At 57.1% G+C, this 23,923-nt stretch overlaps 1 protein-coding gene across 4 annotated transcripts in view; it reads left to right on the top strand.

Moving 5' to 3' along the window:
- OTOF (otoferlin) overlaps nt 1-23,867 on the top strand; it is a 91,345-nt gene extending 67,478 nt beyond the window's left edge. For 2 of the 4 annotated variants that reach the window (XM_088841728.1, XM_055399605.2), the window contains 32 exons: nt 1,742-1,965; nt 2,406-2,514; nt 3,029-3,209; nt 3,334-3,454; nt 4,220-4,320; nt 4,414-4,504; nt 4,670-4,786; nt 5,015-5,167; nt 5,490-5,679; nt 5,787-5,911; nt 6,310-6,444; nt 7,116-7,277; nt 7,492-7,611; nt 8,056-8,217; nt 8,350-8,512; nt 9,051-9,121; nt 10,567-10,596; nt 11,019-11,150; nt 12,821-12,887; nt 13,583-13,719; nt 13,826-13,960; nt 14,356-14,493; nt 14,802-14,929; nt 15,051-15,221; nt 15,867-16,027; nt 16,702-16,844; nt 17,224-17,312; nt 18,967-19,065; nt 19,236-19,477; nt 19,775-19,953; nt 20,039-20,139; nt 22,894-23,867. In XM_088841728.1, coding sequence (XP_088697854.1) covers nt 1,742-1,965; nt 2,406-2,514; nt 3,029-3,209; nt 3,334-3,454; nt 4,220-4,320; nt 4,414-4,504; nt 4,670-4,786; nt 5,015-5,167; nt 5,490-5,679; nt 5,787-5,911; nt 6,310-6,444; nt 7,116-7,277; nt 7,492-7,611; nt 8,056-8,217; nt 8,350-8,512; nt 9,051-9,121; nt 10,567-10,596; nt 11,019-11,150; nt 12,821-12,887; nt 13,583-13,719; nt 13,826-13,960; nt 14,356-14,493; nt 14,802-14,929; nt 15,051-15,221; nt 15,867-16,027; nt 16,702-16,844; nt 17,224-17,312; nt 18,967-19,065; nt 19,236-19,477; nt 19,775-19,953; nt 20,039-20,139; nt 22,894-23,074 — 4,358 coding nt within the window. In that variant the 3' untranslated portion in view covers nt 23,075-23,867. Of the gene's footprint in view, nt 1-1,741; nt 1,966-2,405; nt 2,515-3,028; nt 3,210-3,333; nt 3,455-4,219; nt 4,321-4,413; nt 4,505-4,669; nt 4,787-5,014; nt 5,168-5,489; nt 5,680-5,786; nt 5,912-6,309; nt 6,445-7,115; nt 7,278-7,491; nt 7,612-8,055; nt 8,218-8,349; nt 8,513-8,990; nt 9,122-10,566; nt 10,597-11,018; nt 11,151-12,820; nt 12,888-13,582; nt 13,720-13,825; nt 13,961-14,355; nt 14,494-14,801; nt 14,930-15,050; nt 15,222-15,866; nt 16,028-16,701; nt 16,845-17,223; nt 17,313-18,966; nt 19,066-19,235; nt 19,478-19,774; nt 19,954-20,038; nt 20,140-22,893 lie in introns of all 4 variants that reach the window. The other 2 variants (XM_088841727.1, XM_088841726.1) reach the window with 1 other exon arrangement.
- The last annotated feature ends 56 nt before the right edge of the window (nt 23,868-23,923 follow it).

Genomic DNA, 23,923 nt, shown 5'->3' with positions numbered 1-23,923 from the left:
ACTGTGGGCTTTCCTGGTAGCTCAGATGGTAAACAATGAGCTCCTGCAATTCAGGAGACCGGGGTTCAATCCCTGGGTTGGAAGATTCCCTGGAGAAGGGAATGCTACCCACTCCAGTATTCTTGCCTGGAAGATTCTATGGACAGAGGAGCCTGTCAGGCTACAGTCCATGGAGTCACAAAGAGTCGGATATAACTCCAACTAGTTTTTTATACACTAAGCAAAACAAAACACATAAGGCAGAACTGGCTCCATGCTACACATGAGACACAACAAATCCTAATGGGAGAAAAATAGTTGGGACTAGGAATTGGGGCTGAAAGCAAAGAAGAACTAAAGAGCCTCTTGATCAAAGTGAAAGAGGAGAGTGAAAAAGCTGGCTTATAACTCAACATTCAAAAAACTAAGATCATAGCATCTGGTTCCATCACTTCATGGCAAATAGAAGGGGAAACAATGAAAACAGTGACAGACTTTATTTTGGAGGGCTCCAAAATCACTTCAGATGGTGACTGCAGTCATGAAATTAAAAGATGCTTGCTCCTTGGAAGAAACCTAGACAGCATATTAAAAAGCAGAGACATTACTTTGCCAACAAAGGTCAGTCTAGAGAAGGAAATGGCAACCCACTCCAGTGTTCTTGCCTGGAGAATCCCAGGGACGGCGTAGCCTGGTGGGCTGCCGTCTATGGGGTCGAACAGAGTCGGACACGACTGAAGCGACTTAGCAGCAGCAGCAGCAGCAGTCAAAGCTATGGTTTTTCCAGTAGTCATGTATGGATGTGAGAGTTGAACTATAAAGAAAGCTGAGCACCGAAGAATTGATGCTTTTGAACTGTAGTGTTGGAGAAGACTCTTGAGAGTCCCTTCGACTGCAAGGATATCCAACCAGTTCATCCTAAAGGAAATCAGTCCTGAATATTCATTGGAAGGACTGATGCTGAAGCTGAAACTCCAATACTTTGGCCACCTGATGCAAAGAATTGACTCGTTGGAAAAGACCCTGATGCTGGGAAAGATTGAGGGCAGGAGGACAAGGGGATGACAGAGGATGAGATGGTTGGATGGCATCACCGACTCGATGGACATGAGTTTGGGCAAGCTCCGGCAGTTGGTGATGAACAGGGAGGCCTGGTGTGCTACAGTCCATGGAGTTGCAAAGAGTCGGATATGACTGAGCGACAGAACTGAACTGAGGAATTGCGGGGAGGGGCACTTCATGGAGGAAGAGCATTTAACAGGTAGAGACAGAGAGATAGAGACAGAGAACCTCTCCTTTGGAGAGGAAAGGAGGGGTGTGCAGAAGCAAGTGACACCCCGGTGGCACGCAGGTCTGCACAGACAGCAAAGGGCTGGAAGGCCTTGCTGAGGAGCTAAGAAGGTGGGTTTGTCCTCCAGGGAGATTGTAGGCCGCCCTGCAACAGGTACTAGAAAGCAGGGACCATGACTTCGCTCCACAGAAATAGATATGTGTGTATGTGGAGCCCCACAGCCAGCTCAAGCTCCCGCAGAGAATAAACAAACACACGGAAGTGCCCCAGAAGTGAAAGGGCCACCCCACAGCCTCCCACAAACAGCAGACACGGCTTGCCCCGCAGCCCCAGGCCCTCTTCTGCCTCAGACATTTCCCTGAGTGAGGCATGGAGTCTTCAGCTCAGCAACCAGGAGATGCAGGCCTGGAGCCCCCAAAACAGGTCCCTCCACCTGAGTGAGCCCTTGACCCCCTGCACCTCTGCCCACAGGCTTCCTGCCCACGCTGGGCCCCGCCTGGGTGAACATGTACGGCTCCACACGCAACTACACGCTGCTAGACGAGCATCAGGACCTGAATGAGGGCCTGGGGGAGGGCGTGTCCTTCCGTGCCCGCCTCATGCTGGGCCTGGCAGTGGAGATCCTGGACACCTCCAACCCTGAGATCACCAGCTCCACTGAGGTGCAGGTGGAGCAGGCCACGCCAATCTCTGAGGTGAGGCCCCAGGGGGCTGCACTTCCCTCCAGAGCCCCCCCAACCCTGCTCAGCACCCTTCAACCCAATGCAGCCTGGGCCTGGGCTCTGCCAGTGTCCACCCTGCCTGCCTTAGGGGCCCAGATCCCAGGGTGAGGCCTCCCTCCCCAGCAAACAGCAAGACTTCCATCCCCTCCCACTGCCTGTGCCTGTGCTCTGCCCATCTCTGCTCCTTTCCTGGCCACAGCTGTCCTTGTGCTGGACAGAGCAGCCTTTCCTCCAGGAACAGGCTGGAGGGCCAAAGGAATTGGGCCTTCAGTGTCTGGCCTCCTAGTTTCACAGCTGGGTGGGATGTCCCCCAACACTAGCCTCAAGGGCCTGTCTGGAGACAGAAAGAGGCCTGTCCCCGGCCCTACCATGCTGGTAAGCTTTCAGGATGGCTTGAACCACCTTCCCCACAGAGCTGCATGGGAAAAATAGAAGAATTCTTTCTATTTGGAGCCTTCCTGGAGGCCTCAATGATCGACCGGAAAAACGGAGACAAGCCCATCACCTTTGAGGTCACCATAGGTGAGAGCTGGGCTCACAGAGCGGTCTTTGGGCCCGGGGGCTGCAGAGTGGTAACTGCTGGGCTGCTGCACAGCCCTCAGGGGAGGGGGACTTTGGCCACTTCCCTCGAGTGTCCTCAGGTGCCCACATAGCACACCGTGACTGCACATCATGAGTGCACACACACCCCACAGGGCTCAGCAGAGTTAGGGACATGAGAAGGAAACACATCTTCTCTGCAGAAGGGAGCAAGGCCCCCATGGGACTAGAGAGGAGAGTCCTGCAGGGTCCATGTCTGGGGCTGGACCTTGAGCTCAGTGGTCATCAGGGCTCCCAGTGAGATCTCTGCCGGAGTGTGGGACATGGCCGCATCCTCTGGCTAGGGTCCCATGGTGTCTGAGCTCACACAGAGCCCAGCAGAGACCCCATTCCCTGACTCCTGCTTTTCCCAGCCACAGACCCCTGGACTGAAGGGCAGGGTGGGGCCTGGTGGGAAAAAACCTCTGGGCCCTCGGGTGCCCCCTTCTGCCTCCAGGCAACTACGGGAACGAAGTCGATGGCCTATCACGACCTCAGCGGCCTCGGCCTCGGAAGGAGCCCGGGGACGAGGAGGAAGTCGATCTGATCCAGAATTTGAGTGACGACGAGCCTGACGAGGGTGGGGACCTGGCCTCGGTCTCCTCCACCCCACCCATGCGGCCCCAGATCACCGACAGGTGAGTCAGGCGGAACAGAGGGCCCTGAGAAGGCCTGCCCACTGCCTACCATCCTCTGGTGGCCTGTCCCCTGCCTGCCTGCCTGGGTGCCCAGTCCTCAGTCTCCCACCTGTTCCCACCCCAGGAACTATTTCCATCTGCCCTACCTGGAGCGCAAACCCTGCATCTACATCAAGAGCTGGTGGCCTGACCAACGCCGTCGCCTATACAATGCCAACATCATGGACCACATCGCAGACAAGCTGGTCAGGGCCAGGCCCAGGGTGGGAGGGGAACGGCAGAGGGAGCGTGCTCTGAGGGCCTCAGCCAGCCTGGACACCGCCCCTCCCTCACACAAGGCCTGTCTGCCCAGCAGAGGCCCCAGCAGGTCCTGTGCTCCTGTCCCCGCCCGATTCCCAGGAGCAGTCCAGGGTCCGAGGGCTTCCCGGAGTGGAGTCTGGGAATTATGACCCATCCAGTCTTGGGTTTCCCTGGAGGTTTCTGGCCAATCTCTCTCTCCACCCCCTGCCTCCCTGCATCTGATCCTGGGCTCTGTCCGACCCCTGTGGGTCCACCAGGACCACAGACTCATGACCCAGAGATGGCTTCTTCCTCAGGAACCAAAGAGTCACGAGCATGACGGCTTCCCGGTTCTGAAAACAGAACCTGGAAATTGGTGTTTCTGGGCTTCCTGGTGATTCAAATGGTAAAATGTCTGCTTGCAATGCGGGAGACCAGAGTTCGATCCCTGGTTTGGGAAGATCCCCTGGAGAAGGAAATGGCAACCCACTCCAGTACTCTTGCCTGGAAAATCCCATGGACAGAGGAGCCTGGTAGGCTACATCTCACGGGGTTGCAAAGAGTCAGACACGACTGAGCAACTTCACTTTCACTTTTCTTTATGATGGCAGAGCACTCCAGGGATGGCGCTCACAGGAGGTCCTAGGATACTAGCCCCTCATCCTCTTGATGAAAGAGGGAGACATTTGGGGAGGCTGAGGGGGGCTGTGGCTCACACTCCTGGTTCGCAGGAAGAAGGCCTGAATGATGTGCAGGAAATGATCAAAACGGAGAAGTCGTACCCTGAGCGTCGACTTCGGGGCGTCCTAGAGGAGCTGAGCTCTGGCTGCTAGTGAGTGGAGGGGCTGCCAGTGTGGGGCGGCAGTGGGAGGCTGGCAGAGCAGGAGTCGTCTCTGCTAAGCCCTGCTCCCACCCCCAACCCCAGCCGCTTTCTGTCCCTCGCGGACAAGGACCAGGGCCACTCATCCCGCACCAGGCTGGACCGGGAGCGTCTCAAATCCTGCATGCGGGAGCTGGTAAGGACACAGCCAGACCACTCGGGGACAAAGGGAGGGTCTAGAGGTGGAAAGAAAAGCCGAGGTGTGGGGGACATCCATCTCTGAGGTCACGGCCCCCAGGGCCAGCCCCTCCATTGCATGTCACGACCTGAGCCCCACTTATACTCCTCCCCCACCTCTCAGGAAAGCATGGGGCAGCAGGCCAGGACCCTGCGGGCGCAAGTGAAGCGGCACACAGTCCGGGACAAGCTGAGGCTCTGTCAGAACTTCCTGCAGAAGCTGCGCTTCCTGGCAGATGAGGTGTGCCCCGTGCCAGGACGCATTGCCAAGCTGGAGCAAGGCGGGAGGGGACTGCCTAGGAGGGGGTGGGCCCTCCCGCTCTGACAGGTGTTGAGGGACAGGGCTGACCAAGCCTTTCATCCTGTCCCATGCTCTTCCCACCCCATTGGTGGGAGGAGAAGGAAGACCCAGCATCAGGTCCCCTCCCTTACGAGGCACACTGGCTTCCCCCACCCCACCCTGTCCCAGCCCCAGCATAGCATCCCTGACGTCTTCATCTGGATGATGAGCAACAACAAGCGCATCGCCTACACCCGGGTGCCCTCCAAGGACCTGCTCTTCTCCATCGTGGAGGAGGAACTGGGCAAGGACTGTGCCAAGGTCAAGACACTCTTCCTCAAGGTGCTGGAAGTGGAGTGGATTAGCGGCGGGTGGAGGGGCTGGGGTCTGGGTTACTCTCGAAAGGTCATCTTCCTTTTGGAGGGAGCAGCATCCACACCCCTGGGTCTGCCAGGCCTGAGCAGACAAGATGCTCAGAGAAGAGCTAAAGAGAATGGGAAGGGGGATCCCGCCTTGCCCATCCCCTTCTGTGCTATTTCCCCACTGCACAGCCCAGTGGGATGGCTGTGGTGGGGCTGGGCCCCCTCTGACCACAACTTCTTCAGCTCCCTGCCCCTTCCTCACCCCGCGGGCTCTGGCAGCTGACCCTGCGCCTACCCCCCAGCTGCCGGGGAAGCGGGGCTTCGGCTCAGCAGGCTGGACGGTGCAGGCCAAGCTGGAGCTCTACCTGTGGCTGGGTCTCAGCAAGCAGCGCAAGGACTTCCTGTGTGGCCTGCCCTGCGGCTTCGAGGAGGTCAAGGCAGCCCAGGGCCTGGGCCTACTCTCCTTCCCGCCCATCAGCCTGGTCTACACAAGTGAGTGAGGACTCCTAGGTCTGGGTGGCCCCGGCTCCCAGCCCTCACCTGGGGAGGGCACGCTGGCTGGTGGCCTGTTCCCCGAGCCTCAGCCCGCTCTCCCACAGAGAAGCAGGCCTTCCAGCTCCGCGCCCACATGTACCAGGCTCGCAGCCTCTTTGCTGCCGACAGCACCGGCCTCTCGGACCCCTTTGCCCGTGTCTTCTTCATCAACCAGAGTCAGTGCACAGAGGTGAGGGTCCCGGGGAGGAGCGGGTGGCTCTGCCTTTGAGAGCACTGGGGGGCCTGTGAGTTTCTGGGACCTGAAGAAACAGAGCAGCCAGTACCCCATATCCTTAGAGGGAAGGCTTGCTGATAACTGCAGGCCCGGGCCACACTGGTGAAGGCTTTAATCGTGGTTACGTTCAACACAGAAGACAGGGAAGACTTTGGCAGGGGGTGAGGGGGGACGGTCAAGAGCAGACCTCATAGCAGCCTTCATTTAAGATTCCCCCAAAAGTCAGAGAACATGGCACTCCTGCCCCCGAGTCCCCCAGAAACCACAGGAGTGAATGGGGGCGACTCCTGCTCCAGTATCTGCCCACCCACCATCACCCCTGCTTGTTACCTGCCTATCCCACCCCGCTGCAGGTACTGAATGAGACCCTGTGCCCCACCTGGGACCAGATGCTGGTGTTCGACAACCTGGAGCTCTACGGTGAAGCTCATGAGCTGCGGGACGATCCCCCTATCATTGTTATCGAAATCTACGACCAGGACACCATGGTATGGGTGGGCTCTGGCACTTGCATTGGCAGCCACCTCCTCAGCTCACCCCCAGAGCCCCTTAGCCAGGGTGCTTGCCAGGAAGCCAGGGATCTGGGCTGCTGACCAGCCCTTCCAAGAGACCCCAGGTGTCTACTGCCCTCTCACTGCAGCCTGACCCCTCCTGATGCTGTGGGCCTCTGGGGTCTCAGGGAGGAGACAGGCCAGGGCATCCCCGCCTGCTGCACAGACAAACCAAGCCCAGGCCTGGTCGTGCCAAGAAGGCCTGCTGTCCCCAGCCTTCCCCCATCCTAGACTGCCCAACTCCCCCCATCCCTGCAGGCACAGTCATGAGCAGCCTCATAGCTCTCCATGGGTGCTCTGGAGTGAGGGAGTGGAGGATTGGGGTGACCCCTCCAGAGCTGGGAGCCACTTTCTACAAGCCACCCCAGCTACCGGGGCACCCTGAGTGAGTTCCGGACTAGTGGCAGGAGCACCTCTTTCTAGCTCTGCATCTGCCATTCACTGCCTGGCCTGGAGCTAGCCTAAGACTTGGTTTCCCCATCTGTAAAATGGAGCGATCACACCTGCAACTACATGGGGCTGTGGTGAAGGCTGAATGAGATCCTGGGTATGAAGGTGCCTGGTCAGTTCAGGCATCAAGAGGTCACCTTGGCTGTTTGTCACGTCAGGGCAAAGCCGACTTCATGGGCCGGACCTTTGCCAAGCCGCTGGTGAAGATGGCCGATGAGGCGTACTGCCCACCCCGCTTCCCACCCCAGCTGGAGTACTATCAGATCTACCGGGGCAATGCCACAGCCGGGGACCTGCTGGCCGCCTTCGAGCTGCTACAGGTGGAACTGCTGGAAAGAGGGGGCTGGGCCAGGGGCCTGTCTCCTTCCCATCCTGCTGTGAGGCCATTGGGACTGAACTGGGGGTGTGGTTCCTGGGCACCTGTGCTGTTTGGCCTTTTCTGTCTCCCTAGATCATGTGGCACCTAACTTGTGGGGAGAGAGAGCCCTCTCCCTGGGCTCACCAGGATATGATGCTGTGTCCCCCATCCCCCAGATTGGACCGGCAGGGAAGGCCGATTTGCCGCCCATCAACGGCCCAATGGACATGGACCGAGGTCCCATCATGCCTGTGCCTGTGGGCATCCGGCCCGTGCTTAGCAAGTACCGGGTGGAGGTGCGTGAGGGCTCCGCCTCACCCCTCCTGGCCCTGCCTTGAACAGGCCCTGCCATACCCTGGTCCCCGTCACCCTGTCCCCATCAAGGGTTGTATGCACACATCACACTGGTGGCGTCAAATGCCAGGGGTTCTTCAGCAACCTCAGACCATGCCTCGTTTTTTAGAAAAAGACACTGAAGTCCCAGGAGGGGAAGTGACTGGCCCAAGGTCACACCTGGAGCCAGTGGCAGACCCCAGCTCCCACCCATCCCCTGCCCTTTCTGCACTGATTCACACTGTCCAGGACCTTTCCCGCCCTCACCGCCCCCCCACAGCCCCTTCAGGACACCCTCCCTCATCAGCTCTCCTAGCCCTGCACCTCCTGGTGAGTGACCCCCCCAAGGCTGGCTCCCCTGATGGAGGGTCTGTCCTCTCCCCCCACACCCATACCCCACACCACAGGTGCTGTTCTGGGGCCTGCGAGACTTGAAGCGGGTAAACCTGGCCCAGGTGGACCGGCCACGGGTGGACATTGAGTGTGCAGGGAAAGGGGTGCAGTCGTCCCTGATCCACAATTACAAGAAGAACCCCAACTTCAGCACCCTGGTCAAGTGGTTTGAAGTGGTGGGTGTGGGACCAGACATGGTGGGGCAGGGCTGGGCGTGTTGGGGCAGGGCTGGGCGCAGCGGGTGTGGCCAGGGACGGCCAGTGCCTCTGCCCCTTCTCTGAGCTCAGGCTCCCTGCCCCCACCCCCAGGACCTCCCAGAGAATGAGCTCCTGCACCCACCCTTGAACATTCGCGTGGTGGACTGCCGGGCCTTCGGCCGCTACACCCTGGTCGGCTCCCACGCTGTCAGCTCCCTGCGGCGCTTCATCTACCGGCCCCCGGACCGCTCAGCTCCCAACTGGAACACCTCGGGTACAGCCACTTCCGAGGCACAGGGCGGGGGCTCCAGTTCGAAGTACAAACCACGCGGTTTCCTCCTACCCAGGTTGGGTAGGGGAGATCAGGAAGGAGGGTCAACCCTAGAGACCCTCCAGGGTGGAGGGGCTGTCCAGGAAGCCCCAAACTAGTGCCAGAAAGGCCAGAGCCGAGGAGTTCTTAGAGGGCCTAAGGGCAGATAGCCTTCTCTGCCTGACCCCAGAGAAGACTCTGCCCCCCGCCACCCCCCACATGGCCTCCACTGTGTCACTGAGCACAGCTCACACTCCCCTCTGGCTCACCTCCTCCTCTCCTTATGCCCATCTTTTCTCCCTCAACTGTCGCATCCCTCTCTCTCCCCCTCGGAAAGCTCCAGAATCAGCTTTAGGCCTCTGGTCCTTCCAGCCACTCCGACTCTCACTCTTCCTCCTGCTCCTCCCTGTCTGTCTGTCTGTCGGTCCGTCTCTCTGTCCAGGCAGGCTCCTCCAGGGCCGCCGTGTGCTGTACAGTGGGGGCCCCTCCTCTCGCCCCACAGGGGAGGTCGTGGTGAGCATGGAGCCAGAGGTGCCCGTCAAGAAGCTGGAGACCATGGTGAAACTGGATGCGGTAAGCTGGAGACGTGCAATTCCGGGTGATGCTTTCCCAAAGCCGGGCCACCCCCACCCCACCCACCAGACGTTAAGTCACTCCTCCTTCAGTGTGGGGTGGGCCAGGGCTAGCCCTGACTGCGTGCGCACGCAGCCCTATCCTAGAGTGTCCAGGAAGGCCAGAATCTCAATTCTGCATGTGTGTGTGTGCCATGAACACACGCTGCACATGTTTGAGAGACAGAGCAGTAACGTGTGAGGTGATAGCCTGCCATTATTTTTATTCCAACAAACGACACCACAGGCAAGGACTCCTTGTGTGAACACCAGTGTTCTCTCCAGAGGGTCCGAGTTTTCTTTCTCAGCCTCTTACAAACGACCCTCCCCAGGCCTTACTCAGGAGTAAGTTCCAGGTGGAAGTGCCTTACTCATCCTGGCTTAGGACTGGGACTGTTGGTCTGCCAAAAGGGGCCCTGTCACCTGGGTGTTCAGATACGGACATGGAGCCTGCAGGAGAGGGTAGGATGGAGGCCGGCCTGGAACAGGTCACCTTGAGTCCAGGCAGGACTGAGAGGGCAGGAGGCAGGCTTACCTCCCCACTGCCTTCTCCAAATCCCATTCCTGACATCGTGTGCTTCTCACAGCCTGTGGCGTCTCCTAGCTTCTGAGATCCGGGCCGGGTCTGAGAGAATCCTTCCTCACCCCATCACTCTGCTTCCCAGAGAGTCTGGGCCAGTGGCTGAGTTAGCAGAGAGCATGGCTCATGGAAGAGGCGAACAGTTGAGGCCTGGTGCCTGGCCTGTGGGGCTGGGATTGGCACTACCAGGGGCTGTGGGGCTAAATCTTGAGATGCCACATACCCCCCTTGGCTCCCAGCCTCTGAAGCTCCTCCCTGAGGAGCTTGCTCCTCCTGGGGGCAGGCAGTTAGTTTCAGGCCATTAGTGAACAAAGAGGACAGCACAGACCTGAGCTTCACCATCGTCCCATGGGCTCTGGTGGGGCCTTTTCCATCGGGGACCCCTTCAGCTGTGTAAATGTGTCCACTTACTCATTAAGGCACTTGCCTTTCACCCTGCCAACATTACCAACCTCCAGCCTCATGCCATGTCAGCCTCCCCTCTTGACTCTGACTCCCCACTGCAATCATCTGGGAAGTTGACAACTCTCCTGGTACCCAGTACCCCACCTTGGACTCAGGGAAGCCCTGCGACAGATCAGTTTTAAAAGCCCCCAGTAATTCTCATGTGCAATCAGGTTGGCAAACCACCACCATGGAAGTTCTGAGGAAACATCTCTGAGGCAGACCTTCCACAGTCCTGGAATTGGCCTTGTGAGCACAGCACTCACAACCCAGGGACCATCCCTGTGTGAGCCCCTCCCTGCCCCCTCCCTGGCTGCGCCACTGCCTGCCACTTTCGGCCCGGTGGCTAAGTCTATCCTTGTCTCTTTGGTTCCCCTCTGCAGACTTCCGATGCTGTCATCAAGGTGGATGTGGTAAGTGGGGGTACCGTTGGGGAGCTCTGGGAATAGAAGACCCTACAGTACATAGGGTATCAGGCCAAGGGGAGCAACATCAGGGGCCAAGCCACCCCACAGCCCCTGATGCTCCGGCCAGCATAACCCCTCCTAAGAGGCAGAGGGAGAGAGCTGCTTGGGCTGCAAGCCCCTGAGCACCAATCCCACCTTGGCCAGGCTCATGCTGGTGGGTCATGAATCTCTCTGGGCCATGGCATCCACTTCCATAAAACAAGGTCCTGCCCCTTTCATACTGGTGGCTTCACAGAGCCCCCTGGAACCCAGGGCTTCCCAGGAGCAGATGGTCAGAATGGACGGGGGACCCCCAGATTGTCCAGGGCTCTGGGAATGGCCACAGTGCAGGGACGTATGCAGGACTCTGGACCTGGCCAACCCTGCAGGCTGATGAAGAGAAGGAGAGGAAGAAGAAGAAGAAGAAGGGCAGCTCAGATGAGCCAGAGGAGGAGGAGCCGGATGAGGGAATGTTGGACTGGTGGTCCAAGTACTTTGCCTCCATCGACACCATGAAGGAGGTGAGGCCTCCTTCCTAGGCAGGGGGCCAAGGAGGGACTGGGCTGGGAGAGGTGATGCCAACTCCACATCAGACCCTCCTATTCAGCTTCTTTCCTACACCCACCAGAGTGGTCTCCCCACTCCATCAGTATGAGCTTGGAACAGTCCATCTCACAGCCTTGACGTTCTAGATCATCCTTTTCCAGTCTGCCTCCCCAGGCCTGGTTTTCGCAAGTCCTCATTCATTTATTCCACAAATATTCCTTGAGTATATATGATGAGGTACCACCAACGTCGGTGCTACAGGAGCCAAAAGATACGATGCCAAACCTACCCTGAGTATTTACTGGACATGCAAAATGCACATGTAAATAGATACAGTACAATGTGATAACAAAGGCAATTTAGTGCCTAGAAGGCAGGGAAAGCCTCACAGAGGAGGTGACCTTTGAGGAAGAGGAGAAACGTGCACTCAGAGGCCAAAAGGAAACAACAACTTCTCAGTAGTACTTGCACATCTATCATCATTTTCCATAGTATGCTGTTTTATTTTGCGTCTTGGTCACTGTTGCCATGTGAAATGTTCTTCCCTGTTGTGCACACACAGGTCTATTGAGTCAGACTGCAAATTCCAGAAAGCTCATTTCTCCCCGTCCTCATTCGTCTCTTGTCCGCACTGCCAACGAAGCTCAGGGCAGGCACCCAAGACTGACTCACTGACCAGAAGGGACACGTGCCCCTGGTGGTGTTTCCTTGACCAAGCTGATCCAGCCACATCCTCTCCCCAGGCCCTTTCTATGACCCGAGTTGTGTGTGATGTTTACCATTCATAGTAGAGCACAGGCTAAGCTGCTGCAGCAGGTCAGATTGCTATGAACAAGAATGTTGATATGGTGATTCAGTGGGGTTGGAGGCTGATATACTGCCATCTTGTTAATGGCATCTATATGGTTAGAGGTGGCTTACCATCACGTCCTAATACCAGTGCACAGGAAGGGTAAAGAGAAGAGGAGGCAGCATACTCATTTCCTCTCGAGGGCCCAGCCTAGAAGCAGCACATAAGCACCTCCACTCACATTGGCTAGAATCTAATCCCATAGCCACACTTAGCTGCAAGGGAGGCTGGGAAATGTGATCTTTAGCTGGGTGACTCTGTGCTAAAAACTTAAAGAGCAGAAGCACAGATAATTGAGGGACATCTAGTAGTATCTTCTACCACCAGCACCGCCTGGATTCAAGTTGGAGCTTCGGGAGGTTGCCTGTTGTCTTAAGTCTGTTACTGTAATTTGCACAGGCTGCCACCAGGTGGCAGTGGCACCTTGGATGAATCCTGATGATTTAGTATCCAGTGTGTAATGACTGAAGAAAATAAACCATGTTTTCTTATCCAGTCATACTTTTCTACATTAAAACAATAAAATGTTAAATCTGAGAAGCAATGTTAAAGAACACATATTTTTAATCATACATAATTGAAAGAATCATAAAACTCCTAAGTACACTTAAGTCATATTTCACACTATAAACTTTTTTAACCCACTTAAGCAGAGCACATGATAGGTTTGAAATCCAGTAGGAAAGAGTTTCTGCTTCTAAAAATTTGAGACTGGTCTGACACCACAGTGTGGGGTCAACAAACACCACCCTAGGAAACCTACCTTCCCTTCTCCTCACCTCATGTTTTTGGCAGCAAATTCGACAACAAGAAATCTCAGGAATTGACTTGGAGGAGAAGGAGGAGATGGACAACACCGAAGGTGAGCCTGGAGCCCTGGAACTCTGCTTTCATCTCCCAGCCCATCATATGAGTGTCTGCTCATCACACCAGCTGCTTCTCTTTCCCCTTCCCGAGGGTCCTCACAGCTGCAGCAGCCCACGGCAGATATCTTCAACCTAAGGCAGACACCTTCATCCCTGAGGCCCTTCCATAGAGTGGCTTTTACTCTGACGAGTTGAGCAGCCACAGTTTGATGGACAGACACTTAGAGCCATCAAACATCAGAGCTGGAAGGGACCTCAGAGCTCATCCCATTCTGTGTCTTCCAGACCTTTTCCATGGAACACTACGAATGGATTTTCTAAAGGGAAAAGAAGGTTCTGAGGCCAAATTGGTTAAACAGGTCCCTTGGTGCAGGACTTCTCAGTGCCTTTAATATACAAATGCTATTATAAATCTCTAAAAGGAAGACAGAATAAAATGTTTCCCCAACTTATTATATATATAATTATATATTATATCATGCATATACATATATATATATATCCTTTCTCTTAAAGCATTCAAAGGACACCTACACTTCGTGTTTCACTGAATGCTGTTTGGAAAATGCTAATATAGAATAGTCCTCTTATTAGAGACCTGCAAAGTTAAATTAATGAAGTGATGAGGTAGGTCTCCAGTCCTGGCTTTCCTGCTCAGATGATTTCTGCCTCCTTGTCTGTTTCCGGCCAGGCCTGAAGGGGCCAATGAAGGGCAAGGAGAAGGCGAGGGCTGCAAAGGAGGAGAAGAAGAAAAGAACCCAGAGCCTAGGCCCTGGCCAGGGGTCGGAGGCCCCCGAGAAGAGGAAACCCAAGATTGATGAGCTCAAGGTGAGGGTCTGGGAGCAGACCCCACCAGGGTGTGGGGGCGTCATGCCCAGGTCAAGACAGGCCTGTAGGCCCGCCTCACCTCCCCTGATGGCCTGGCTTGGCTCAGGTGTATGCCAAGGAGCTGGAGTCAGAGTTCGACAACTTCGAGGACTGGCTGCACACGTTCAACCTGCTTCGGGGCAAGACAGGGGACGACGAGGACGGTGGGACCGAGGAGGAGCGCATCGTGGGCCGGTTCAAGGTCAGGCGGCAAGCGTGAGTGGGGCCCAGCACCTAAGACCCAGGTCCTGAGTCCTGAGCCCCCCCACCAGCTCTCCTCCCCACCCCAAGCCTGGGGCTGACAGCCAAGGGGAACTGTCAGCTGCCCCAGTGGGAAAACTATGAGAATACTTGCACTCTGAGTGATAAGGGGCCTCTGCCCTGAACCCACTCCCCCACTTCATCCCCCGCAGAATTGCCCCCACTCCAGCCACTTCCTCCAAAACCCCTGACTCTCTGTGACCCAGCAACTAAAAGGTTAAGGCCCCAAACCCCCGCAGTAGGGTGCAGACCCTCAGTGCTCTGGGCTATTTCAAATGCCACCCCTGCCTGTGCCCATGGGAGCCTGCACCCTGACCCACACTTGCCTCACCCCAGGGCTCCCTCTGCGTGTACAAAGTGCCACTCCCAGAGGACGTGTCCCGGGAAGCCGGCTACGACCCCACCTACGGCATGTTCCAGGGCATCCCCAGCAACGACCCCATCAACGTGCTGGTCCGGGTCTACGTGGTCCGGGTGAGAGCCCCCTCACAGCCTCTCTCCCCAGGCTCCCAGTCCTCCTGCCCAAGAAGGGCTGAAGCAGCCTCAAACTGATAGCCCCCAACTGGGAGACACCAGGGAGGGCAGCTGGCCTTGTGCCATCCTTTATAGAGGCGGGAGCCAAGGCCCAGAGTTGGTCAGGGACTCACCCAGGGTCACACAGCAACTCTCTGGTCCAGTGCTCCTGCCCTTCATTATCATGGGACCATCGCGGGGTGGGGGAGCAGGGGCACTGGAAGATGAGGGTGCAGGGACTCTGCTCAGGAGCACCCCTCCTATCCCAGGCCACGGACCTGCACCCCGCAGACATCAATGGCAAAGCTGACCCCTACATCGCCATCCGGCTAGGCAAGACTGACATCCGTGACAAGGAGAACTACATCTCCAAGCAGCTCAATCCTGTCTTTGGGAAGTAAGGTCTCCTGGTGCCCCACCTCCACCCTGCCCGGACTTCCCCAGCCCAGACCCCCTCCCGCCCCACCCTACCCTACCCTACCCTGACCCCCAACCCTTCTCCAACCTCACCGCACCAGGTCCTTTGACATCGAAGCCTGCTTCCCCATGGAATCCATGCTGACGGTGGCTGTATATGACTGGGATCTGGTAGGCACCGATGACCTCATTGGGGAAACCAAGATCGACCTGGAAAACCGCTTCTACAGCAAGCACCGTGCCACCTGCGGCATCGCCCAGACCTACTCTGTGTGCGTGGGGCGGGGTGGAGCAGGGGGGCTGCCTACTGCACCTTGACTTTAAAATCAAGATGCAAACCATGGGATTTGGGAAGATGGACATATGATTTCTGTCCCAGCCAGGCCTCCACCCCCACAGGCTCTGGGTTCAGCCTTCAGGGGCCAGGACTGCAGGTTCCAAGACAAGGAGAGAGCCAGGGAATTCCAGGACAGAGGAAACAGAGGGAGAGAAAAGCGGGCTGGGAGGAGAGGCAGGAGTGCGCTAGGAAGAGCTCACTGGAGATCTGACCAGCCTCTGCCACTGCCAGGCTGTGTGACCCTGGGCCAGTCCCTTAACCTCTCTGATTGTCAGTTTCCTCAGGGAGTCTTTGAAGTTCCAGAGGAGTGGGCACAGTTGGGGGACATGGTGCGGCTGCACTGGGAGAGACTGGATGCTTGTCTTTGGGGAGCATGGAGCACACGGGACCCGAGCCCAGGGCAGGAGGGATCAGCCTCCAGCAGCCCTCGTGTCTCAGCTGACCCTGGAGCATGGGGCAGGGCTCACTTGCTCACATGGGGCAACAGGCAACCTAAGGAAGCTGGCCAGGGCCACTTACTACCTGGGGATGGCCCAGCCACACCCCAAGCCCCACCCAGCCCGTGTGTCTCCTCCCACAGACACGGCTACAATATCTGGCGGGACCCTATGAAGCCCAGCCAGATCCTGACCCGCCTCTGCAAGGAAGGCAAAGTGGACGGCCCCCACTTCGGGCCCCCCGGGAGAGTGAAGGTGTCCAGCCGTGTCTTCACAGGGCCCTCTGAGATCGAGGACGAGAATGGTAAGGGATGCTGCATGCAGCTATGGGGGTGTCAAGAGGCCATGGAAGGACCCACACATTCTTGTGGTGGGACCACCCCTCTGCTCATCACCCCAGTGTCCCCCTCCTGTCCGCTCAGCCTCTGCCCTTCCACCCCATCCCACACTTGCCCACTTGTCCCCTTTCTCTTCCTTTCAGCCTCCCTGTGGGGCAGGAAGGTTCTTCCCCATTCTACAGATGAGGAAAGCAAGACCCAAAGGGTTTCAGTGACCTGCCCAAGGTCACTCAGCTTTTACAAGGCAGAGTGAGAGGAGTGTAGACCCAGATTGGTCTGGCTCTCCCCACCCTTTTGCCCTGTGGCCCTTCATGGAGAACCAGCAAATGTCTCTGCCGGAAGCTTGTGCCACCCACCTTCAAGGTGCTGGACAGGACATCGTAGGTTCTTCTCTTCCCTGACCTCGCAGCCCAGAGGGATTCTCGGGTCAGTTTCCCCCCAAGCAGGGAAAGCCCAAGGACACAGACCCCTCTGGGCCCATGAGGCAGCTGAGAGCTTGGGCTGTTGCATCTCCCTCTGAGCCTCAGTTTCCCCATCAATAGACCAGAGAAGGGGCCTCTGTATGCCCTTGAGCCCCTGGCCCAGCACAGGTGTCTTGTTCTGCTGAGCCCACATATGAGCTGACCTCCGGCGCCCACAGGGCAGAGGAAGCCCACGGAAGAGCACGTGGCACTGCTGGCCCTGAGACACTGGGAGGACATCCCCCGCGTGGGCTGCCGCCTGGTGCCCGAACACGTGGAGACGCGGCCGCTGCTCAACCCCGACAAGCCGGGCATCGAACAGGTGACTGGCCTGAGTTTGACGTTCTTCAGTATTTGGGATCAGTCCCAACCTGAGTCCATAAAAAGAGATCTCCATGCTATTCGCAGCTTCCCCTGAAGTATCGGGCGCCCCGTACACACACACACACACACCATGCTCTTCACCGTAACTACCAGGGCTCATGTCTTGGCTTTGAGTGAGAATCACATCACCTCTGGTGGAAACCTAGGGTAATCTCCCTCAGAAGCTTCAATTGGCTGTTGGTGATATCACAGGGATTGCTGGCATCCAAGAATGAAAACTGATGAGTTCTGTCAGAACAAAGGTTGGGATGGAGAGGAGAGCTGGCCTTGCTGGGCAGAGAAAGGAGCTGTGAGACATGCCACACCCCCTTCCTCAGGGCCGCCTGGAGCTGTGGGTGGACATGTTTCCCATGGACATGCCGGCCCCCGGGACGCCTCTGGACATCTCCCCTCGGAAGCCCAAGAAGTGAGTTGCTCGGGGCCAGCGCCCTTCCCTCCCTGCTCCCCAACGCATCCTTTCTGTAGGAGCCTCCAGGCCCAGGTCACCTCAGTCAGTCCCACGTGGCCTTGTTGGGGGAACAGAGCACCCCACAAAGAGGGCTGTGCGGCCTGCCCTGGGGAGGTACCCTTGCTGAGGCAAGGGGTCACACCGCCACTGTGTGGCCAGCAAGGGCCGTGAGTTCACACCGACACCCTCCCCGAAGGCTCTGTCCTCACAGACCCACTCCTCCATGAGCAAGCGCACGCAGGCAGCGTCTCCCCTGGGTTTCCCCACACACATCCACAATGCGCAGAACCCCTGAGAGCTGCTCTGCTCCCCTGATGAAAGTGGTTCCCACTCTAGGCTGTCAATCAGCTCAGCCAAGTTTTATTTAAAACTGATGAGATGTGCAGGGGTGAGTGCCCAGAATGGGCAGGAGGGTGGGAGAGTAGCCAGAACGCTGGATCATGAGCCAAGCCACCTGTCTCTGTTAGTTGACACTGGCCAGGTCACTTTTTCCTCCACGGTCCTCAGTTTTCCCATCTGTAAAGTGGCCAGACCAAGCCACTGCCAGCACTGGACTCGGTGCCTGCAATCAGGGCCCCACATTTCCATTTCACACTGGACCCCACCAATCATAAAGCCCATTTTTGCCTGGTGGGCTTTCCCAGGTGGCTCAGTAGTAAAGAATCCACCTACCAACGGAGAAGATGCGGGTTTGATCCCTGGGTCGGGAAGATCCCCTGGAGAAGGAAATAGCTACCCACTCCAGTATTCTTGCCTGGGAAATCCCATGGATAGAGGAGCCTGGCGGGCTACAGGCCACGAGGTTGCAGAAGAGTCGGATATGACTTACTGACTAAACAAAAACAACTAATTCTGCCTGGCACAGGCTCCAGGTGGGACCCTGAGTGTGCTGTTCCATGGCTCACCACCAGGGGGCACCCCAACCCGTTGTGTCTCCAGGGCTTGCAGTCCAGGGGCGTTAAGTCCAGCACGAGCCATTGCAGTCAATTTTTAGAGGTTGACTCAACCTCACTCCTAAAGGTAGAGATGGAACTACCTCACTTATCATGACAATTACACTTCAAGAGGAAAATCCCCTTTGGGGGCAGGGATGTAAAGGAAATTAAATTCCAGGGTGATCCACTGCCAGCTGCTGGGCTTAAATGTACATTTCTATTAGAGCTGGAATGGAGCTACAGGCCTCTGGGGTGGGGGGGGGGGGGGATTCCTGACTCTCCAAGCCTCGCTTCAGCCACGCCCAGAGCAGCCGGCCTCTGCCCCTCCCTGGGCAGCCTCCCTGAGACCTGAGTCAGCTTCCCACCCGCCCCACCTCATCCAGGAGGACTGTGTTTTGGATCCTGGCATTCTAGCCCAACTGGCTCTCCCTGCCACCCAACCCGGTCTGGCTTTTCTCTCAATAGCCATGCTGGCTGGGTGACCTTCTCCTCTGACCCTGGGCCCCCCACTTCTCCCCAACCCCTCAGCTTCTCCCCACATTGGCTCTCTCAGCCCCAGCCTGGCCCAGGCCCCATGCCCATCCCAAGTCCCCAGGACTTGTCCCAGTCACCTCATCTCCAACCCCAGCCTGGTAACCCCCACCCCCACACCTCTGATCGGCCCCTAACCCACCCAGGTACGAGCTGCGGGTCATCGTGTGGAACACGGATGAGGTGGTCTTGGAAGATGACGACTTCTTCACTGGGGAGAAGTCCAGCGACATTTTTGTGCGGGGGTGGGTGAGAGGTCCCCTGGATGGGAAGGGGGCGGAGCTGGGTAAGCCCACCTTCCTGGAAGGCAGGAGAGGAGGGAGAGGACGGGGGGGGGGGGGGGGTGCGTGCTGTGGCTGGAGAGAGCCCCCACCCCGGGTGTGGCCACAGGTCTGGAGCATGTGATGCCTCACAGGTGGCTGAAGGGCCAACAGGAGGACAAGCAGGACACAGACGTCCACTACCACTCGCTCACGGGCGAGGGCAACTTCAACTGGCGCTATCTGTTCCCCTTCGACTACCTGGCTGCCGAGGAGAAGATTGTCATCTCCAAGAAGGAGTCCATGTTCTCCTGGGACGAGACCGAATACAAGATCCCTGCGCGGCTCACCCTGCAGATCTGGGACGCTGACCACTTCTCTGCCGACGACTTCCTGGGTGCGGGGCTGGGACCAGAGCAGTGAGAGGTCCCCTGGGTGGGAGGGGGGCTGAGCTGGGTAAGCTCACCTTCCTGGAATTCAGGAGAGGAGGGAGAGGACAGGGGGGCGGTGCTGTGGGTGGAGAGAGCCCCCACCGTGGGTGTGGTCACAGGTCTGGAGCAGGTGATGCGCCAGTGGGGGCAGGGGAGGGGGAGGCAGGGGCAGGGTGAGCCCAGCCCAGGTGGGGGGACCCAGTGTCAATCAGACCCAGTGTCAATCGGACCCAGTGTAGGAGCTGACTCTCAGCTTGTCACAGGGGCCATCGAGCTGGACCTGAATCGCTTCCCTCGGGGTGCGAAAACCGCCAAGCAGTGCACCATGGAGATGGCCACGGGGGAGGTGGATGTGCCTCTGGTTTCCATCTTCAAGCAGAAGCGTGTCAAAGGCTGGTGGCCCCTCCTAGCCCGCAACGAGAATGACGAGTTTGAGCTCACGGTGGGCCTCACCACTGCTGGGTAGGGGGCGGGAGAAGGCCTGGCACATTTCCTGGGCGCCAGCACCATTCTGTTCCTCTCTGCAGGGCAAAGTGGAAGCAGAGTTGCATCTACTCACTGCCGAGGAGGCGGAAAAGAATCCCGTGGGCCTGGCCCGCAATGAACCTGATCCCCTAGAGAAACCCAAGTGAGTGCCCTGCGTGCCAGTCCCCTGCCACATTGGTCCCTGGGGGCACAGGAACAGGAAGGAGATGCCAGACCTCTGGTCTTCTTGCCCCCACTCTGTGGGCACTTCTGCCCTCTCTGACCCTTCCTGAGCCACAGCCTCATTGCAGGAGAGCCTCCTCCCTCCTCCCTTTCCCCCCAGGATCCACCTCCTCCCTCTGAGGCCAGAACACGGACTATAATACAGGGAAGGCCCTGTTGAGCTGAGTTGAATGCTCTTCCTACTTTTTGACAGGGACTTCCCGGGTAGGTCAACTGGTAAAGAATCCGCCTGCAATGCAGAAGACTCTGGTTCAATTCCTGGGTTGGGAAGTTCCCCTAGACAAGGGATAGGCTACCCACTCCAGTATTCTTGGGCTTCCCTGGTGGCTCAGATGGTAAAGAATCCGCCCACAATGTGGGAGACCTAGGTTCGATCCCTGGGTTTGGAAGATCCCCTGGAGGAGGGAGTGACAACCCACTCCAATATTCTTGCCTGGAGAATCCCCATGGACAAAGGGGCCTGGCAGGCTACAGTCCTTAGGGTCGCAAAGAGTCGGACATGACTGAGTGACTAAGCACACAGTTTTTGACAAAGGCAAACAGCTGCAGTGGTGGGCCTTGGGGCCCCAGGCAGCCTTGATGGCTGGGAGAGGGGGGTACCTGGAACTGTACTCAGCTGAGAGTCACCTTCATCTTGGCCAGGGGCCCTCGCCACACCCCGGCCCTCATCCTCCGTGTCCTTCCTCGGTACTCCCTCTGCTTCTGTCACTGCTCTTACCAGCCCGATACAAGCTTCATCTGGTTCTTAACCCCCCTCAAGTCTGCCCACTACTTCGTGTGATACATGTATCACTGGCTGCTTCTCCTCTTCACCCTTTTCCTCTACTCTGTGCCTGGATACCTGGTCAAGAAGATCCTTGGGGTCTGAGCCCAAAACCTCCTGGGTCTCATACCCTCCCTTCCTCCTAGACCTAGGGCTATGAGCTGGCCAGCATGTGGCACACCCACCCACCCCCACACACACACGAGTGGACACGTAAGGACAGCGCAGACAGCAACTTTTAAGCTTCCTAGACTCAGAACTGCAAATGACTGTCTTGCATATTTACATATGAGGCCAGAGAGGAAAAGGAACTTGTCCAAGGTCACCGCCTAGCAAATCAGGGTAGAGCTAGCTAGGACTCATCCTTGTTTTTCAAATGGCCCATCCAGTGTCCTTTGAAAAATACCAACTCTTCTCCCAGCGACATCCTGGTCAGAATCGAACCCAGTTCCATTGGCAGAAAGCAGCTGAGTTACGGACAAGAAAGAGGAAAGGCTTTGACTGAGATCAGCCATCCAGCCCTGAATAGATTCTACCAGCATCCTCCTCCCAGCCCGAGCCCTTTCCTGCCCTGCGTGGCAGTGAGGAGCTCCACAGCATTCAGTCATCTTGGTAACCAGCCTATGGCGAACTCGGCTCGGTGCCGAAACTTCTCATGCACTTTCTCACATCACCCTTTCACCAACCCCGGAGGTGGGGTCTGCTATTAACCCCATGATACAAGTGAGGACTCCGAGTCTCTAAGACATGCCTCACTTGCCTGTCACCCCTGGGACTGGAAACCAGGTGCCCTTGCCCACAACCCCCGGCCTGCAGCCCTGCCTGCACTAATTGGCTCTGGAGGGTGCGGTCTATGTCCCCCAGGAGCAGGAAGAGTTTGAAGAAGCACGTTCAGTACTTTGATTTTCTATCTGGACATTTTATAGAATCTATTGTTCTTGTCACACAGTCAACAGAATGTAAGCTCAAGAAGCCCTTTTTTGGCTGGGTGGTCCTGAAGAAGGTTAGAGCAGTGATCCAGCCCTGATGGTGGGCAGGTGAGGGGTGAGGGTGGCGTGTACCCCGCCCTGGGGATCCTCAGACCTCTAGCAGGGGTTGGTGGGGACAGAAGCCTAAAGGGGGAAGAGGTTGGAAACACAAACCTCACTGTGAACACACAGCAAGTGCTAGACCATCCACAATGAAGAGCTCAGTAGGGGAGCTTCCTATTGTAACACCCAGAACTGCCTGCAGCCCTGCAACAGCCTCCTCCAGCACTGACCTGCCCTCACTGCAAGTGTTGGGTCGAGGGGTAGCTGCCCAGCTGCCAAAAATGCCCTCTAGGCCTTGGGAGGAGCTGGGACAACTGCGGTTCTCTGCAAAGAGAACAGGGAATGCACGCAGCATTTGCTGGAGCTAAGTTCAGTTCAGTTCTCTTGCTCAGTCGTGTCCGACTCTTTGCCATCCCACAGACTGCAGCACGCCAGGCCTCCCTGTCCATCACCAACTCCGGGAGTTTACTCAAACTCATATCCATTAAGTCAGTGATGCCATCCAACCATCTCATCCTCTGTCGTCCCCTTCTCTTCCCTTCTTCAGTCTTTCCCAGCATCAGGATGTTTTCCAATGAGTCAGTTCTTCATATCAAGTGGCCAAAGTATTGGAGTTTCAGCTTCAGCATCAGTCCTTCCAATGAATATTCAGGACTGATTTCCTTTAGAATGGACTGGTTGGATCTTCTAGCTGTTCAAGGGACTCTCAGAGTCTTCTCCAAGAGCACAGCTGGAGCTGAGATGGGCTCAAATCCTGCCTCCAGCACTCAGTACTCTGGGGACTGGGACCGTGAAGGGGGCCCTCTTGGGGTCTAGAAGGTCTGCGGGGATGGGGTGTCTTAGAGGTGCCACTCCCCTGACCACGGCTCTCCCTCCCCAGCCGGCCTGACACTGCCTTCGTGTGGTTCCTCAACCCCCTCAAGTCCATCAAGTACCTCATCTGCACGCGGTACAAGTGGCTCATCATCAAGATTGTGTTGGCGCTGCTGGGACTGCTCATGCTGGCGCTCTTCCTCTACAGCCTCCCTGGCTACATGGTCAAGAAGCTCTTGGGGGCATGAAGGCCACGGGGGCCCTCCTTACGGCTCCCCTCCTGGGCCTGCACATTTGCCCCGCCTCTGGCACAGAGGCCTCCAGTCCCAGGGGCCTTCCTCCTGCTGGCTGGGCTGGTGATGCAACTCACACCCACCCACCCTGCCTGTCCGCCCCACCCACCCTGCCTGTCCACCCCACCCCAAGCCTACTGCTGACTCGGTCCTGCCCCTTTTGTCCCTACCTGCAGGGTGGGGAGTGTGGGAAAAGGCGAGAGCCTACCCCATCTGCCAGAGGAAGCCACCCAAAATCCTCCCCAGGCTTTCCAGCAAAGCGCTAAAGCTTTAATGAAATTAACTGAGAATCAAGAGAATCATGTCATGGCCCAGCACCCAGGGCTTTAAAAAGAATCAATAAGCAAGCAGTATCACCCTCCCCCTCCCTAGACATAATCTTCCGAGGGCAGCCACCATCTTGATCTTGCAGAAGAGATCCCAGATCCCTTCCATGAATCTTGCCAGGTGGCTGCTTCCCTGGGCCACTCCACTCTATCCAGGCAGCCGCAGTCTGGGTGCACAAGTCCAGTCCCCGCCCAGCCTGCGGGTTCTGATGGCATCCCAGTGCTTCCTCTGCCCAGACTAGCCCTTGCAAGCCAGCATGCCTGCAGTGAACCCTGTACCCCACCCACCTGCCTGGCCCCTGCTGGGCTGGTGCTTCCAGTCCTCCAGGGGCTGCCTGGAGTTTGCACTTGAAGGGCTGCCCATCTCCTGCCCCCACTGCCTGTGTGAGCTGAGTTTCTCTTGGCTGTTTTTCCTCTCTTGAGTGGTGATTTTTCTCTTAATAAAATAAATCAAACCTTGAGCTGACAAGTCTGCAGT

The sequence above is a fragment of the Moschus berezovskii genome, chromosome 11 (genome assembly GCF_049115385.1).
Source record: "Moschus berezovskii isolate FMDL1 chromosome 11, NW_MosBer_1.0, whole genome shotgun sequence".
In the NCBI taxonomy this organism is placed as follows: domain Eukaryota; kingdom Metazoa; phylum Chordata; class Mammalia; order Artiodactyla; family Moschidae; genus Moschus; species Moschus berezovskii.
The sequence above is the reverse complement of the archived record's forward strand: the minus strand, read 5'-3'. Positions and strand labels throughout refer to the sequence as shown.